At 27.6% G+C, this 17,383-nt stretch overlaps 1 protein-coding gene across 4 annotated transcripts in view; it reads left to right on the forward strand.

Annotated features, from left to right (window-relative positions):
• The window catches only part of LOC100199679 (DNA polymerase theta), a 53,127-nt gene that overhangs the window by 18,555 nt on the left and 17,189 nt on the right, over nt 1-17,383 (forward strand). For all 4 annotated transcript variants that reach the window (XM_065813843.1, XM_065813844.1, XM_065813845.1 and 1 more), the window contains exons 5-7: nt 1,495-2,341; nt 12,007-12,222; nt 12,357-12,577. In XM_065813843.1, the coding sequence (XP_065669915.1) occupies nt 1,495-2,341; nt 12,007-12,222; nt 12,357-12,577 (1,284 nt within the window). The remainder of the gene's footprint in view (nt 1-1,494; nt 2,342-12,006; nt 12,223-12,356; nt 12,578-17,383) is intronic.

Below are 17,383 nucleotides of genomic sequence, written 5' to 3' on the forward strand. Positions count from 1 at the left end.
ACAAAAATTAATAAAATTTAAAAATTATTCTTTTTCGTTTCTACAAAAATGGAGCAATTTTTTAATTTTATTTTAGTTCTTTTTAACTATTTTCCATTTTTGAATGTTTTTTTATTTTTTTATTATTTTTTTTATTAATTCACCTCCTCAAGGCCGAGAAGGCCACTACAGACAAGGAGGCTACTTATTTGTGGTATAACCCTCTCTCAACTCTATAACTCCAAATACAAACTTTGATGAACAAGGCCACTGCGTGGAGAAACGAGTTGAGCACGGTACTACCAGGGACATGTTGGGGATCGAACTCGGAACCTCTCACTTATAAAGTGAGCGCTCTACCTTTTTAACTTTGGTTTATAGTTGTCTTGTTTCTTTTCTCTTTTTTCTTTCTCTTGGTTATTTGGTTTGATTTGGTTTTCAATATTTGTTTGTTTTTTGTTTCTTTCTTTTTTTCCTGGCTATCTTCTTTTCTTTTTTTTTAAATAACTTCAATTCAATCTTTTCTTTTTGCAGTGCTATATACAAGATGCCTTAATAATTATCTAACATATTCAGCACCACAATTTAAAAGTTGAAAGCTTACTTTGGATTGCTACATTTCCAAAACAAGCAGTATAGAACTTGTTCAAACCTTATGAAGTTTTATTGTAACTTTCAATAGTGCTTTCAAACTGAATCTTCTATTTGATTAATCTGAAGTGTATTAAAGAGCTCACTAACTTCATCATTGTAAACTGAGCTAAATTTTGCAAAACACTTTTAGTGATTAAAAAGCACACATTTTCTACAATCAGTTGAGTACAATTTTCAAGATTTTCATACTGTTTTTATACTATTTCATAAATAGTCATATAATTTTTTACTTATGCAGCCATTGTATATTTTTATGTTATGCACTGTCAATGTTGTGTGTTCACAATATCACCTTGAATGGGTTTTTGTTATAAAAACCTCGATTTCAAAACCAGTCAAGTTTGTAAACTCTGCTTTTAATAAATTATTTTTAATTTTTATTTAGGCATTTGTCTAAAAGTACTTTGTTTTTCAATCTATTCTCTTTATTTTGAGAATTTTAATTTTTCTGGATTTTACAGTTTTCATCGTGAAAAATATGCTTTAACCCAAAATGCAGTTAACTCAAAGAACAATTTCAAATACAAACTTTCTTTGCTCTGGCGTCTTAACTGAAATCTAAAAACTGTATTTTCATCACAGAGTAGCTTGGTGTCCCGCTCTTTGTCAATAACTTGTAAATTTTGTTGACCATGAATAAACCAAACTAAACAAAAAAATATTTGTTACAGAATAGTTTAAATATAAGATTTAGCTATTGAAATACTTGCATTAAAAAATATATATTGTGTTTAAGTTTGTGATAAATTTTAAGTGTATTAACGCAACTAGTTAAAAATTTCTCAGCAATTTTAATTTTATTGAATTTTTTCATTTTAATTAGCAATTTTAATTTTTCTCATAAAAAAATTTATAATTTAGGATCAGTTTGAAGATTCAGGAATTACAATTGGAGGATTCATGGGAAATGAAAACTCTGCTGGTGGTTTAAATACAGTTGATATTGCTGTATGTACTATTGAGAAGGCCAACTCCTTAATAAATAAGTTAATGGAGAGCAAAAAAATTTTGGATTTGTGCTGTGTAGTGGTTGATGAGATGCATATGATAGGTGATGTTGGTCGAGGCTACTTACTTGAGTTGTTGCTCACAAAAATCAAGTTTTTAACAGCAAGTAATGATGCTGAAATACAAATCATAGGCATGAGTGCAACACTCCCTAACTTAGACATGCTTGCAAAGTGGCTTAAAGCAGATTTATACTTTACTAATTTTCGTCCAGTTCCTTTAACAGAGCATATAAAGGTTGGGAATCATATACTAAACAGTAGTGGAAAAGAAGTGTCGATAGTTAGTAATTACGGAGGCATTAAAGGGGATGAAGAAGGGATTATTCCATTGTGCGTTGAAACAATAGTAGAAGGAAACTCAGTACTTATTTTTTGTCCAACAAAAAATTGGTGCGAGAAACTTTCAGAAACAATATCCGAATATTTTCTTCAAAACCCTATAGGAATCTCTTTCAAAACTTCAGAATCTAATGTTAAAAAATCCGGTTTTCCATTAATAAGCAAAGTTCTGATTGAAGATGTCATAGAACAGCTGCAGCGAACACAAGTTGGACTTGACAAAATGTTAGAGAAGGTGGTTCGACAAGGAGTAGCTTATCACCATGCTGGTTTAACTATGGATGAACGAGATATTTTAGAGGGTGCTTTTAGAAGAGGCGTTTTACGAGTTCTTGTTGCTACATCTACTTTATCATCAGGTATTTATATATTATATATTTCTTTGTGTTTGTGTGCGTAAATAGTTAATATGTTTAAATATAAAAGATAAACATGTTCTACTTGTGACACCTCATGAAATTTTGATGTTTTTAAATGTTTTATAATAAATATTTTTATTTTTCAGGTCAATAAATACTAATGTTAAAATAAGAAGTGAAACATTAAAAAAAAGTTAATTATGAAGGTGTAAAGACTGTTCTGATAGATTGATATTTATTAAAGAACAAAAGTTAACTTTGATAATGGTTATTTATTTATAGTACAAACCGCACAAAATTTTATTAGGTGGTTCATTTCTTTTTTTCACATTTTTTAAGAATAGACACACATTTATTACAAAAATTTGAAATAACAACTTAATTCAAGATAGAGTTATTTATTGTTTAAAAATTAACTAAGTTATAATAAAAAATTAGATAAGTTCAAAACATGCCAAGTTCAATTTAACTTGTGAAATATATATTGAAGAGCTGTCCCAATTCACATAGAAAGCAAAAAACATTTTCAAAAGTCATTGCCCGTATCTTGCTTCTTCACATTTTTGCAGAAATATAAACTCTGGAGAGTTTACATTTATGCACAATCAAGCAGTTCTTGAGACCATTACTCTGATTTTTTCTGTTTTACATTCAATACAGAATAATTTCTCCTTAAACCTATGTAATAATAATGGTCTACTATATCAGAAAATGTTTTCTAATATAGTAGTTAGTGAAAAGGCTGAATCCATTTAGTTAACTAGAATAAAATTTATATCGTTATAAATTTTAGTCTGCAACCACTTTCTTTTCTTGAAGTAACTGATTGCATCAGCTTAGAGTCAATGATTTAATAGTAAATTTCAATTTTTTTGAACAGAATCTGTACTTTATTTGGTTCTTTCCTACTTGCATACCTTTTCAAATGAATGCAATCTTGCTTTTTCACAATTAAAAAATTTTATGTTGGAAATTGTTTAGATTAATCTTATTTTAAAACTCTCAAATAACTTAAGACAAAATCAAGTCAAAAGTCTTGATGCTTGTTTTTATGTTAGGTCATTAGAAAGCATTAATTGAGAAGGGCCTCAGTATTAACAATATGCCAAGTGAAAAAATAATTTTAGTGTATAACTTCAGTGGCCTCAGTAATAAAAGTAATATGCCTAGTAAAAAAATAACTTTTTACCACACATTTTGCATTTAATAATGTGTTATAAACAAAAATTATTTTTACACAAAGGCATATTTCTATTTATGCTGAGGCTTCTCTCAATTAATGCTGTCCCATGACCTAATGTTAAAAAATGTTGCTTGTAGTTTGTTGCACTATCTAGGATTTTATAGTTTCTATTATTGGCGATGCACCAAATAGAAATAAACAAAAAGTAGTAATGGCAATTTATAGTGCCTTGTTAGAGTATAAAATATATCTAAAAATAAATAAAATATCGTAAGCAAAGGGAAAAAACAACATGTAATCTGCTGTTAGATCAAGAAAATATAAAGAAAAAGAAAAAAGGTTTTGAGTGAAATATATAAAGGGCATTTCCATTTTTGTGTGTGATTTTTTATTTTTCTTTGTTTTTACAATTAGAAGCTGAGACTTATAGCAATGCCATTATGATTTTTGCAAAAACTATTCTAACAAAAAATTTTTTTCATATTTTAGGCTACCTGAATATTGAAATACATATTTTTATCATTTTAATTATTTTGTGTGTTAATGTTGCAGTAGTTTGAAAAATATACAATAGTTTTCTAAACGCTACACACTAGAAATATTTTATGCTTACTATTTCTCATTAAAAATATATTAAATACGAGTTGTAGTGATATAATATTTCGCTTGAAATACTCAAAAGCTATTTATTTTCATAAAAATATCTACATGAAATCCACAAATTTTCAACTTCCAACTAACTTTTCATTACTAGTGAGTACCATTCTTTGTTTACAAAATATTTAGGGTAGAATTAAATTGGATATTGCCAATTTTATTATTATGAAAATAATAGACAAAACATATACGAGTTTCCATGCATGATTTTTTGGAAATGCTCAAAAATATACAAAGCTGGTGGCAAAAAGACTATGTCTCCAATTAAACTCCTTCATATAAAAGGAAATTATTGTAAGTGAAAGCATGAGTAATATGAAATTAAAAAAAATAGTTTAATGAGGCTTTGTTACAATGCATAAAAAGAGAAAGTAAGTTGCTTTCAAATATAAGAAATACTTATTTGTTTTTGATTAGAATTCTTTAATAATGATTGTTTATATTTAAAAATGTCTTCGTTTCGAAAAAAATGTCTTTGTTTCGAAAATTTAACTATTTAATACTATTACTCATTTTTTGATGTTTTTAAATTTTTTTTTCTATTTTTTATTGATGTTTTTTAATTACTTTTATGTTTTTTATTGATTAGACTTTGTTTAGATTTGGCCTTGATTTTTTTATTTCCTTACAACCTGTTTTGTTAAGGGGCAGTTCTGTAGGGAAAGAGTTTGTTTGGGAATGATAATGAAGTTTTCGTGGTAAATTAGCATCTTTGAACAATAGAAATATCAGGAGGAAATAAGTTTTTAACGAAAAGTTAGAAAAATTTATTTCTGAACTGTGGCATACCTGTACAAATACATTCAAGACATTGGTTACAACTTATTGGAAATCATTTCTAATAGATTTTATATTTTTATTTTTTTTTTTTCAAAATATTCAATGACGTACTGCAGCATTTTAAAATAAAGAACTCCTTACTTGATTATGTCAAACATCAGTCTATATAGTTTTTTCTATAAAACTTTCTTGAAAGTGTAGTCTCAAAAAAAAAATTCATGTTAAAGCTTTAAAAAAAAAAAAAAAAAAAAAGTTAAAACTTATGAAAAATTGTAGTTGTGGTCTCTGGGTTTTTATTTTCAATAAACATTTTTAGAGAATAACTTACTTAAAATGTAGGACATGGATTATATTTATTATTTTAGATAATCAATTTTGAACAGACTACACAGCAGGTATATTTAACATAAATTTTGTTATACTTTTTACATTGATGAAGTAAAGTTTGTTATAGAATGTTTAGTATTAAATAAAAGATAAAACTTATAGCATTCCTTTCATAGTATTTCTTGTTTTCATTTCTTATTTATTTACTTATTTAGTAACTAGTTAAGAAATCTTAAAAAGAGTTATTAAAAACAACAAAGATATAAAAAGTTTTAAAGCTGTTTGAGTATTAACAATTGTATGTTGTGCATTGGCGGTGTCTATCTTAGTGTGAATTGTTGAAATCAGATAGAAACCCTTTTTACAACTTTAAATTGATTAGCAGAAATTTAATTAGAAATAACCGACTTGATCTTTGTGAGACATAAAAAATAAGTCTGTTATTTCTAATCATGATGAAGTCTGTTATTTTTAATCATGATCACATTTTTCATCTTTTCTACAAGAAAAACTCTATAAAAAACAAATGTCCCTTTATGATTGCAAGAAATCAATAAAATTGGTGTTAGAAATCTAACATTCCATTTTTAATATCTGGATACGATTTTTATGTCATCTTGTATTACTTCTTTCAAGAAAAAGACTATTTGATAATTATTATAAGACAATTATTTGCCAACAAATTTCCCCGAAATTAATCTTTTGAATCTTATGGCTTCTTATCATCCTATTGAAGAAGGTTAATCCACTGTCAGACATCAGTCATACTTCTGTTGCACATCACTCCTACTTCTGTTAGGTATCACTCCTACTTTTGTTAGAAATCACTCCTACTTTTGTTAGACATCACTCCTACTTTTGTTAGACATCACTCCTACTTCTGTTGCAAAAGCTATTTCTCACTTCAATTTCTCTACAGCTTGTGGTCCAAACAACATTCTTGTCACAGTCTTACAAAAGTGTTCTTTACATCTCTCACGACTACTGTTCAAGCTATTTAACAAGTGCTTATCTGAATCTTGTTTTCCTTTTTTTTTTAAACTCAGAGCCTTCTTACTGTTGCCCAATCAGTCTTCTTACAGTCTATTAGTAAAGTTTTTGAATTAACTTCTAGTACCTTAACCTGAGTCTAACAACTCTCTCACAGTAAATATGGATTTCGATCATCTCAGCCTAATGCTGACTTGTTAACTGTTATGACAGAAAGTCATGTATTAGATAGAAGTAATGAGGCAAGGACTATTGCTTTTGACAAAATCAAAAACTTTTCATAAAGTCTGGCATGCTGGTCTTCTCCATTAGCTTGTTTTATATTGTGTATCTAGGAGTATTTTTAAAATTTTAAAAATATTTCTTTAAAACCACAGTATTATAATTTTTATGAAATGAACATCAATTTTCTTTATTTCCAGTAGCTTCAGGGGTACCACAAGGTTTTATCCTTGGTCCTGTTTTGTTCTTCATCTAAATTATATCCCTAATAATCTTACCTCTAAAATGGTTCTATTTGCTAATGACACAACCATATATTCCTGTCTTGACAAAATGTCATTTTAATTGCTTAGTACATGCTGCTGATCTTATTTGTGACTATTTATCACTTATTAAATCTTATCGCCTTCAAAAAATATGTAAAAAATAGGTGAACATTTAACATATTTAATATATTCTTCACAATATTTTTTCTTTATAAAATTGACATCGAAATTTTTCAATGAGCATTGTAAATGTTTTTTTGTTCATGTTTGTTCAAAAACATTAAGAGTTTTAAAGATTCCATAACTTAAATTCTCATTATTACTGTATTTTTAAATTTTTTTCGACCCAAATTGTTGTTTTTTGTGAGTGTATATGTTTTTGAGAATTTAAAAATTAATTTTGTTTCACTTAGTTTGTTTTTATTTTGAGATATGGTTACTAATGAGCTAAAAAATAATAATTTTAGTTAATAAAAATGATACAGAAGTCGTGGCGCAGTGGTTAGAGCACTTGGTTTAGAAGCAAAAGATCCAGGGTTCAAATCGAGGTCTGAGTATATTTCGCCCCATCAGTAAGGAAAGAGGCATAAACTTCCTAGTTAAATGGTCTTTTGTGGTAATCTCTGACAAGAACTAAAACAGAAAAAATTTTAAATTTTTTTATAAAATATATTAAAGTTTTCATAAAATTTCACTTCCAATGTTTCCAAATTTGGCTTTCAGTTAATTTGGTTTAAAAGTCAAAATTCGTCTTTCAGTTAAATTGCAGGGTACACATTTGGCCTATATTCATCTTTCAGTTAAATTCCGTGTATGCATATGATCTAAATTTGTCTTTCAGTTAAATTCTGGTCTTGAAAATTTGTTGGTCAATGACAATACTCTTGTTTAGTCCTTAACTTTATTTCATCTTATGGAAACCCAATTAATTGCAAAATTATTTTTTTCTCTCTTTATTGTGCTTACCATTTTATTACTTCTGATTTCATTGTTTTTTATTTTTCCTTGTATGGAATACTCTTGTCATATTTGGGCTCATTCTTCTAGGTCAAAAAATCCATTGAAAATGTTGTTGGATCTGCTGAGCTTGAGCTTTATTTTCAAAGAAAAAATTCTTAAAATTTGATTTCATTTGAGTTGATTGAGTATAATTGTATATTTTTTTCAATATTTAAAAAAAAATAATTTTATTATTCATTGATACTGATCCTGTCAATCACATAAGTCTATAATCTCCCTCTTAGAACCAAGTAAATTATTTAGAAATAATAGCTTATGTTAAGTAATAGCATTATCAAAAAAGTTTCAGAGTTTTATCTTCTGCAGTTTTTGAGGAATAAGTGTTAAAACCCCTAACAAAAATTATTTACACAACTATCTTTTCATCGTGTTTAAAATTTTTAATAAAAATATAATTTTTTTTGTATAGTTTTTTGCAAATAAATGTATGTGGCAAATTACTCGTCTTCTTGATAATTAGAACAAAATAAAATTATGTCAGCAACCAAATCTTTTAAGCACTTCTGTCTAATTCATTTTTAGAATTGTGAATTTTAACAATTATGAGATTTTATTTAATTTATTTTATCATGAATAAATTTTGATAAGTGCAGAAAAAGTCATTATTCAGAAGCTAATGGGTATAACACATAATTTTGGTAATTGAATTGAAAAATTTGTTGAAAACTCTCTATTAGTATACCATCTGAAATGTTACAAGTATTTCGCAGATGTTTCTAAAATTAAAAATGCCAGGAGAAGAAAAATAAATAATACGCCTAAAAATTTTAAAATAGAAAATGAAGGAAATCTCAATTGTCGACAGTTAAATGTCTCATCAAAATCTTCACTTGTGTTATAGCCATTTTGAAATAAAAATATAATAAAGTTTACTATAAAAATTATTGCAACAAGAAAAATAAAAATAAACTTAGTATGTCTGCTAAAGATAAGAATGATAAATTTTTACACATTAGAAACGCATAAATTACTATACATTCAACATATTTAATTCACATAAATTACAATACATACAACATTTAATTCATATAAATTATTATGCATGCAACATATTTAATTCACTTAAGTTACTATACATACAACATATTTAATTAACATAAATTACTATACATACAATTTCATTAAATACCATTTCTATTGTTTTGAATTGAAATGATATTTAAAAATAAATATATTTAGCTTTGTATTTTGATTTTGAGTACTTTACAGACCTAATTACACATTAGGTAAAGTTAATGTTAATCTGCAACTAAGTTACACCTTGATTTATATATATGTTGCACAGAGGCGTAATTTTAGTTTTGAGGCCTCAAGGCAAACTTATAATATGAGGTTCCTAGCGAGGTACTTTAAAATGTTGAAAAAAAGAAAAAAGTATTAATTAAAAAATGTTTAATTGAAAATTTATTGCAGAAAAAATAAAGATTTTACATAAAAATAATTTTTTTATAAACAATGTACAGTTAAATTTGTCAAATCTGAGGTATACTAAAACAATATAATGTAATAATTATTTTAAATTATAATTTCCTAACCATTTTTAAATAAGCAAATTTTTCTCTAGCTGAATTTAAAGATATAGATTAGTATTTTGCTACTAAATTTTTAATAGATAAAATTGCTAAATATTTTAGTTTTTTGGTTGCTATAGTATTTTGCAAATATTTCTTTATTAAATTCATTTTGGAAAACCTTTCATTGCTACAGAAAGTTAATCAAACCATTAGGCCGTAATTATTTCCTAATAATTTGATGTTAATCTTTTTAAAATGAATTCATATTTTCAATAATGGTGTAAAGTTTTAAATGATGGTGTAAAGTTTTTAATAAGGGTGTAGAGTTAAAAAAAAGGAAGACAGCAAAAAAGAAACATAGTTGCTGTTTTTATTTTTTATTTTTTTTTGCTAATTATAGATTTAAAGCACAAATCTTGTAAGTCAAGTTTATTTTCTAGAGAATCAAGTTGAGTTACTAAATAACATAATCAATGAGTTTGTTGATTACGCAAACTTTGCTACCTCTTATGTTAATTACATTTTATGAAAACATTGTATGAAATGCCTGATTGACAATCTTTTTAATGTTAGCAAATCAAAAAAGCTAAAAAATATTTCTATGGTAACCAGACTTTGCTTTTAATATTTCTATGGTAACCAGACTTTGCTTTCAAACTTTGTTTGCTAATCTTTTACTTCCAATATTTCTTTGCTATTCGAACTTTATTTTCAATATTTCTTTGCTATTCGAACTTTATTTTCAATATTTCTTTGCTATTCGAACTTTATTTTCAATATTTCTTTGCTATTCAAACTTTATTTTCAATATTTCTTTGCTATTCGAACTTTATTTTCAATATTTCTTTGCTATTCGAACTTTATTTTCAATATTTCTTTGCTATTCGAACTTTATTTTCAATATTTCTTTGCTATTCGAACTTTATTTTCAATATTTCTTTGCTATTCGAACTTTATTTTCAATATTTCTTTGCTATTCGAACTTTATTTTCAATATTTCTTTGCTATTCGAACTTTATTTTCAATATTTCTTTGCTATTCGAACTTTATTTTCAATATTTCTTTACTATTCGAACTTTATTTTCAATATTTCTTTACTATTCGAACTTTATTTTCAATATTTCTTTGCTATTCGAACTTTATTTTCAATATTTCTTTGCTATTCGAACTTTATTTTCAATATTTCTTTACTATTCGAACTTTATTTTCAATATTTCTTTGCTATTCGAACTTTATTTTCAATATTTCTTTGCTATTCGAACTTTATTTTCAATATTTCTTTACTATTCGAACTTTATTTTCAATATTTCTTTACTATTCGAACTTTATTTTCAATATTTCTTTACTATTCGAACTTTATTTTCAATATTTCTTTGCTATTCGAACTTTATTTTCAATATTTCTTTACTATTCGAACTTTATTTTCAATATTTCTTTGCTATTCGAACTTTATTTTCAATATTTCTTTGCTATTCGAACTTTATTTTCAATATTTCTTTGCTATTCGAACTTTATTTTCAATATTTCTTTACTATTCGAACTTTATTTTCAATATTTCTTTGCTATTCGAACTTTATTTTCAATATTTCTTTGCTATTCGAACTTTATTTTCAATATTTCTTTACTATTCGAACTTTATTTTCAATATTTCTTTACTATTCGAACTTTATTTTCAATATTTCTTTGCTATTCGAACTTTATTTTCAATATTTCTTGCTATTCGAACTTTATTTTCAATATTTCTTTGCTATTCGAACTTTATTTTCAATATTTCTTTACTATTCGAACTTTATTTTCAATATTTCTTTGCTATTCGAACTTTATTTTCAATATTTCTTTGCTATTCGAACTTTATTTTCAATATTTCTTTACTATTCGAACTTTATTTTCAATATTTCTTTGCTATTCGAACTTTATTTTCAATATTTCTTTGCTATTCGAACTTTATTTTCAATATTTCTTTACTATTCGAACTTTATTTCCAATATTTCTTTACTATTCGAACTTTATTTTTAATATTTCTTTGATAAACAAAATTTGTTTTCAAAATTTCTGTGGTAATCAAAGTTTGCTTCCAACTTTTTTTATTTGTTTGTAAAGTTTGATTAGCAAATAAATGGAAGTTTGCTTCCAACTTTCATTTATTTGCTAATCAAACTTTTTCTTCCAATATTTGTTTGATAATCAAACTTTTGCTTTCAATCTTTCTTTACCTATTAAACTTTTGTTTCCAATCTGTTTTTGATAATCAAACTTTTGCTTCTAATCTGTTTTTGATAATTATACTTTTGCTCACAATACTTCTTTGATAATCAAACTTTTCAATTATTTAGTTAACATAGTAGTAGGTATAACTTTTGCTTTATTATTCAACTTCACTTGGATATTATAATAAAACATATCAGAGAGAAAGCAACAATTTAATGATAAATTACTGGTGTTGATTTAGAATAGCTGGCTAGAAATCTTTTCAAATACTTGCTTTAGTGTTTTTTTAGTTGATAGTATAAAAATCTATATTGCCTAAAACAGTTATAAAATCAACAAGACCAAAAGCATAATTGATTAATTAAACGTTAAAATCTTGTTTTAAAAGAAATAAGCTAAGAAAACACTTCCATCTAGACCAAAAAATTTTCAAAAATATTTCTATACTTTGGTATTTGATAATAAAGTAAGCTAATTTTTAAACTTATTTCTGTTAAGGTGTAAATCTTCCAGCACGTAGAGTCATTATTCGGTCACCTATTTTTCACGGTCAACTGTTAGAGCCTATGGTTTACAAACAAATGGCAGGTCGTGCAGGTCGTAAAAATGTTGACTCAGAAGGTGAAAGTATTTTAATATGCAAACCAACTGAAAAGCAAAAAGGCCTATCACTCTTGAATTCAGACCTTGTTCCTGTATACAGTTGTTTACTGTGTAAGTTACTAAATGATTTTTCATTTTAGCATAAAAAATGCTTCATACTAACATGATAAGAAATAAAAATGAAAAAATTAATAATTCAAGGAATATTAATTGGATTTAGTTTTAGAAATACTTTTTTATGATAGATGGAGAAGGCAATTCAAAGACTTTAAAGCGAGCCTTACTTGAAGTAATTGCTGCAGGAGTAGCAAGTCAACCAGAACATGTTCAATTGTATGCTCAGTCCACATATTTACATGTGTGTCTTTTAGCAATAAGTGGTAAAGATCCTGATCAATCAATTAGTGATACAATGAAGTTTTTAATTGACAATGAGTTTATTAGACTGGAAAAAGTCAATAATGAGGTATATTAATTTTTTTTATTACTTTTTTTATTGAAGCTTATTAATTTCTAAACTGACAAAAAATTTAACAAAGTGATTTTAGAACTGATATTCAATATTTTTGGTCTACTGGAAATTTTAAATAGAAATGGTATTTAAAAATAAATTTATTTAGCTTTGTATTTTGATTTTGAGTACTTTGCAGACCTAATTACACATTAGGTAAGGTAAATGTTAAAAGTTACACCTTGATTTATATATATGTTGCTCAGTGGTGTAATTTCAGTTTTGAGGCCCCAAAGCAAACTTATAGAATTAGTTTCCTAGCACTGTACTTTAAATCTAAAATTTTTTTATAAATGTTGTCATTGAAAATCTGCTCTTTACATTCAGCAAAATAGTTTTTGTGTTTCCATGGATTTTTTCAGCAAAGAAGCAGCTTTTAGTAAATTTGTATTCTTTTTTTGAAGAAGTAAACTTACTGTGTTGAATTCATTTTATATTTGACTTAAAAGTTGTGAAATAACCAAAAATGTTCGATAAATATAAAATATATAGTTTAAATATAGTTGTAGCTCTTTTATTTTTTTTTGAAAACCATCATGTGTTCTTGACATAGCTAGTGTCTTCATACACCAGTGCTATCATCTTTGTCCAATCAATTTATCAATGGAAGTTTGTCTTTTTACCAAAGATATATTATGAGGTCGTTTGCTGAAATCCTATAAGTGACTCTTTTACATTACCTTAAGATGGAATTCCATTGTCGTCATATTCAATGTAAACATATCTATATACTTCATTCTTTTTTGTTGAGTTAATTGTTGTAACTGTCATGATAGAAAAAAATGGAGCAGATTTTATTTTTTCTGTTATTTCTTTCTCTACTATACTTCTAAGACATTTAACTATATTATTTTGTATTGTTTTACTCATATACTTAATTGCTCTTTTTAGTTTATTTAATAAATGATTGAAAAAAAATCATATTCTACTAAAGTAGAAACAATTTAACAAAATTCCCATTACATGGTTCTTCTAATAATTCATTATGACTGAGAAATGTCATGTTACTTCAAGCTAATGTAAATATTATTTAAAAATAATTGCTGCAGAGCTTCTACCCTATAATTTTTTTCATTGTGTTTTACAAGGTTTTTAGCTGCCATGTCAATCCCTGTGTTAAATTTCCTTATGTTGTATATTAAACAGGTAGATAAATGTTTTTTAATGAAAAAAATTGTGATTCGTATTTTTCAATTTTTGTAGATAAATTTTTCCAGTTTCTTACATCTTTACACCGATTTTTATTATTTTTATCTTGTACAACAAACATCCAAAAAGGTTTACAATAAACAGCATCTAATGGCCTCGGCATTTACATTCGTAAGAATTCACCCATTTGTCGTGAAACTAGGTTTGAATCCACAGACTATTCTTTCATGTGCTTTCGTTTAGCACCATTTCACTCTATTGCCTTTCTCTTTGTTCTATATCGCTCTCCTTCATCTCAAGACTGCACTCTTTTTGACGTTATTTCTGGTCATATTGACCAAGCCCTCTCTCTTTATCCATCAGCTGATATAGTTGTTGTCGGTGACTTTAATGCTCACCACTCTGAATGGCTTGGCTCTAGTGTCAGTGACTCTGCAGGCATTAAAGCCCACAACTTTTGCCTTTTTCAATCCCTAACTCAAATAGTCAACTTTCCAACTCGCTTTCCTGACAACCCAAATCATCTACCTTCTCTACTCGACTTATGTCTTGTTTCTGATCCTAGTCAGTGCTCAGTTTCTCCACATTCATCCTTAGGTTCTTCTGATCACAGTTTGACCTCTCTAAAACTAACATCTCATTCTTCTTCATCACCTGAATCCCCCTATTATCGAACCTCTTACAACTACAGTAAAGCTGACTGGGATTCTTTCCGTGATTTTCTTCGTGATAGCCCTTGGGTAGAAGTCTTTCGTCTTCCTGTCGACAAATGTGCTTCTAATGTAACTTCGTGGATTCAGGCTGGCATGGAATCTTTTATTCCCTCTCGACGATTCCAGGTCAAGCCTCACTCTCCTCCATGGTTTTCCTCACACTGTGCTGCTGTGATTGCCAATCGAAACCGTTACTTCCATATTTATCAGCAAAACAGTTCTCCAGAAAACAGACGTCTGTTTATTACTGCTAGAAACAATTGTAAAAAGGTTTTGTCTAACGCCAAAACCCGTTATTCTCAGGTCATGAAATCTCGTATCTCATCTCAAAAATTAGGCTCTCGTGACTTCTGGAGAATATTTAATAATATCAATAATAAGGGCAAATCTATAATTTCACCTCTCTTGTATGGTTCAGACTTTGTCACCTCACCTAAAGACAAAGCCGAATTGTTTGCTAAAAACTTTTCATCAATATCATCTCTTGATTCCACTAGTTGCATTCTACCTGATATTGCCAACAAACAGGTTGATCCATTGCATGACATTCATATCACTCCAACATCTGTATCTAAAGTGATTTCCTGCCTAAAGTCTTCTACAGCTTGTTGCCCGGACAACATACCAGGTTAAGGTCATCGCTCTTGACATTTCAAAAGCATTTGATAAAGTTTGGCATGCTGGTCTTCTCCATAAGCTTTCTTCTTATGGTGTATCCGGCAACATCTTTAAGATCATTGAATCCTTCCTTTCCAATCGTAGCATAAAAGTTGTCTTCGGTGGACAACACTCTTCTTCTTATTCTGTAACTTCAGGGGTTCCTCAAGGTTCTATCCTTGGCCCTATGCTCTTTTTAATTTACATTAACGATCTTCTTGATATTCTCTCATCTAAGGTGGCATTGTTTGCTGATGACACTACCATTTATTCTTGTCGTGATAAATAACCAACACTCTCTCATTGCTTTGAGGGGGCATTTGAGCTTGAAAAGGATCTTAATTCTGCTACACCATTGGGCTCACAGTGGCTGGTGAACTTTAATTCAGATAAAACTAAATTTTTTTCAGCCAGTTGTTATCGCAATAGTTTAGATCTTCCTATATTTATGAACGGTGATGTACTCGATGAGTCACCTACTCTTCATCTTCTAGGATTAACTCTTACTTCCAATCTTTCTTGGAAACCATATATCAAATCAGTTGCAAAATTAGCATCTGCTAAGGCTGCATCTCTTTATCGAGCTTGTCGCTTTCTTTCTTTGGATTCTATTATTTATCTCTATAAATCTCAAATCCGGCCTTGTATGGAATACTGTTGCCATATCTGGGGCGGATCTTCTAATGATGCCCTTTCTCTTTTAGACAAGGTGCAAAAAGGCATTGTAAACATAGTTGGACCTGCTCTTGCAGCCAACCTCTAACCATTATCACATTGTCGTAATGTTGCTTCTCTTTCTCTTTTCTACAAATACTATAATGGGCACTGCTCTAAAGAGCTAGTGTCTCTTGTGCCATCTACTAAAATTCATTCTCGTGTTACTCGTCATTCAATTAAGTGTCATCCTTTTTCTGTGTCTGTTTCTAAGTGTTCCAAAAACGCTGATTCGTCTAGTTTTTTTCCTCGAACAACAGCTCTTTGGAATTCGCTTCCTTCATCTTGCTTTCCTGATTCATATAATTTGCAATCTTTTAAGTCGTCTGTCAATCATTATCTTGCTCTACAATCTTCATCTTTTCTCTTTCAGTAACTTCCAACTTTAATTAGTGGCTGTTTGCAGCCTTGTTGGAAGCGATGATGTTTAAAATTTAAAATGTCTTTTCTGATTGAAAAAATGCATCAATATTTTTTTATTAAATCTTGCTTTTCTTTGGTCCTTTTAAAGCTTCACTTTCTAATTTTTTTTTTTGTAGAAATTTTACTTACAATACCTGTAATATGAAGGTATTATAAAAACAGTTGATAAAAAAGAATTATTTCTTTTGTCCATACGTACTTTTATTCAACGGCGTTGATAACAAATCAAAATTTAGCTCATTATATTTTTTATTTTTAGTTTATTTTTTAATATCAGTTAATTAGCAAAGTAAAATAATAAATACTTAATATGGAGTTTACAATACTTAAATTATGTATTTTTACTTCAAACATTAAATCTTTATCTACTAAAACCACAAAATTATATAATAGCATACAGTCTTAAAGCCACAAAACTAAAATATATGTAAATACCTACTAAAATTTTTTGTTTTATAGTTTTGTCTTTTTGGTTTTGCATGCATAAAAACATCAGAAAGTTTTAACTTTATTTAAATAAAACACTGTGCGTATTAATATATATATATATATATATACATACATATATATACAGTGCTTCCAGAAAGTATTAGCGCACTCGTAATTTTTTTATTATAGACAACTTCAAATCAGTATAAATTGTAAAGTAATTTTAATTTTGAACTAGTTTTTTTTTAAATGAAAGGTAAAACCAATTAAATTTAATTATAATGTCAAATATTGTCAACCTGCTTGTTTTTTTTATGAGTTAATTAGAAGTTTAATGATTACTCGGAAAAATGTCTGAAATTAAGCGTGCAAAAGTATTAGCGCACTCATTTAAAATGTATTAGCACACTCGTTTAATTCCTTTGAGAAAAACTTTCTTGGTTAATTTTTGTTAAAAACTCTCTGCTGATTAATAAAAATAAAAAATGTAAGAAGAATAAGTAGTGGAAATATCATTTGAAAGTTATTTAATACTTTAAAATTGCACCAACAAAAATATGGGTTTAAGGAGCATAACAATTAAAACAAAGTAGCAAGTTGTTGGCCTGAACAAAAGTGGTCTTAGCAATCAAGAAATCGAATGTCAACTTGAAATCAGTGAATGCAGCGTTAGAAC

This window comes from Hydra vulgaris, chromosome 12 (genome assembly GCF_038396675.1).
Source record: "Hydra vulgaris chromosome 12, alternate assembly HydraT2T_AEP".
NCBI lineage: Eukaryota > Metazoa > Cnidaria > Hydrozoa > Anthoathecata > Hydridae > Hydra > Hydra vulgaris.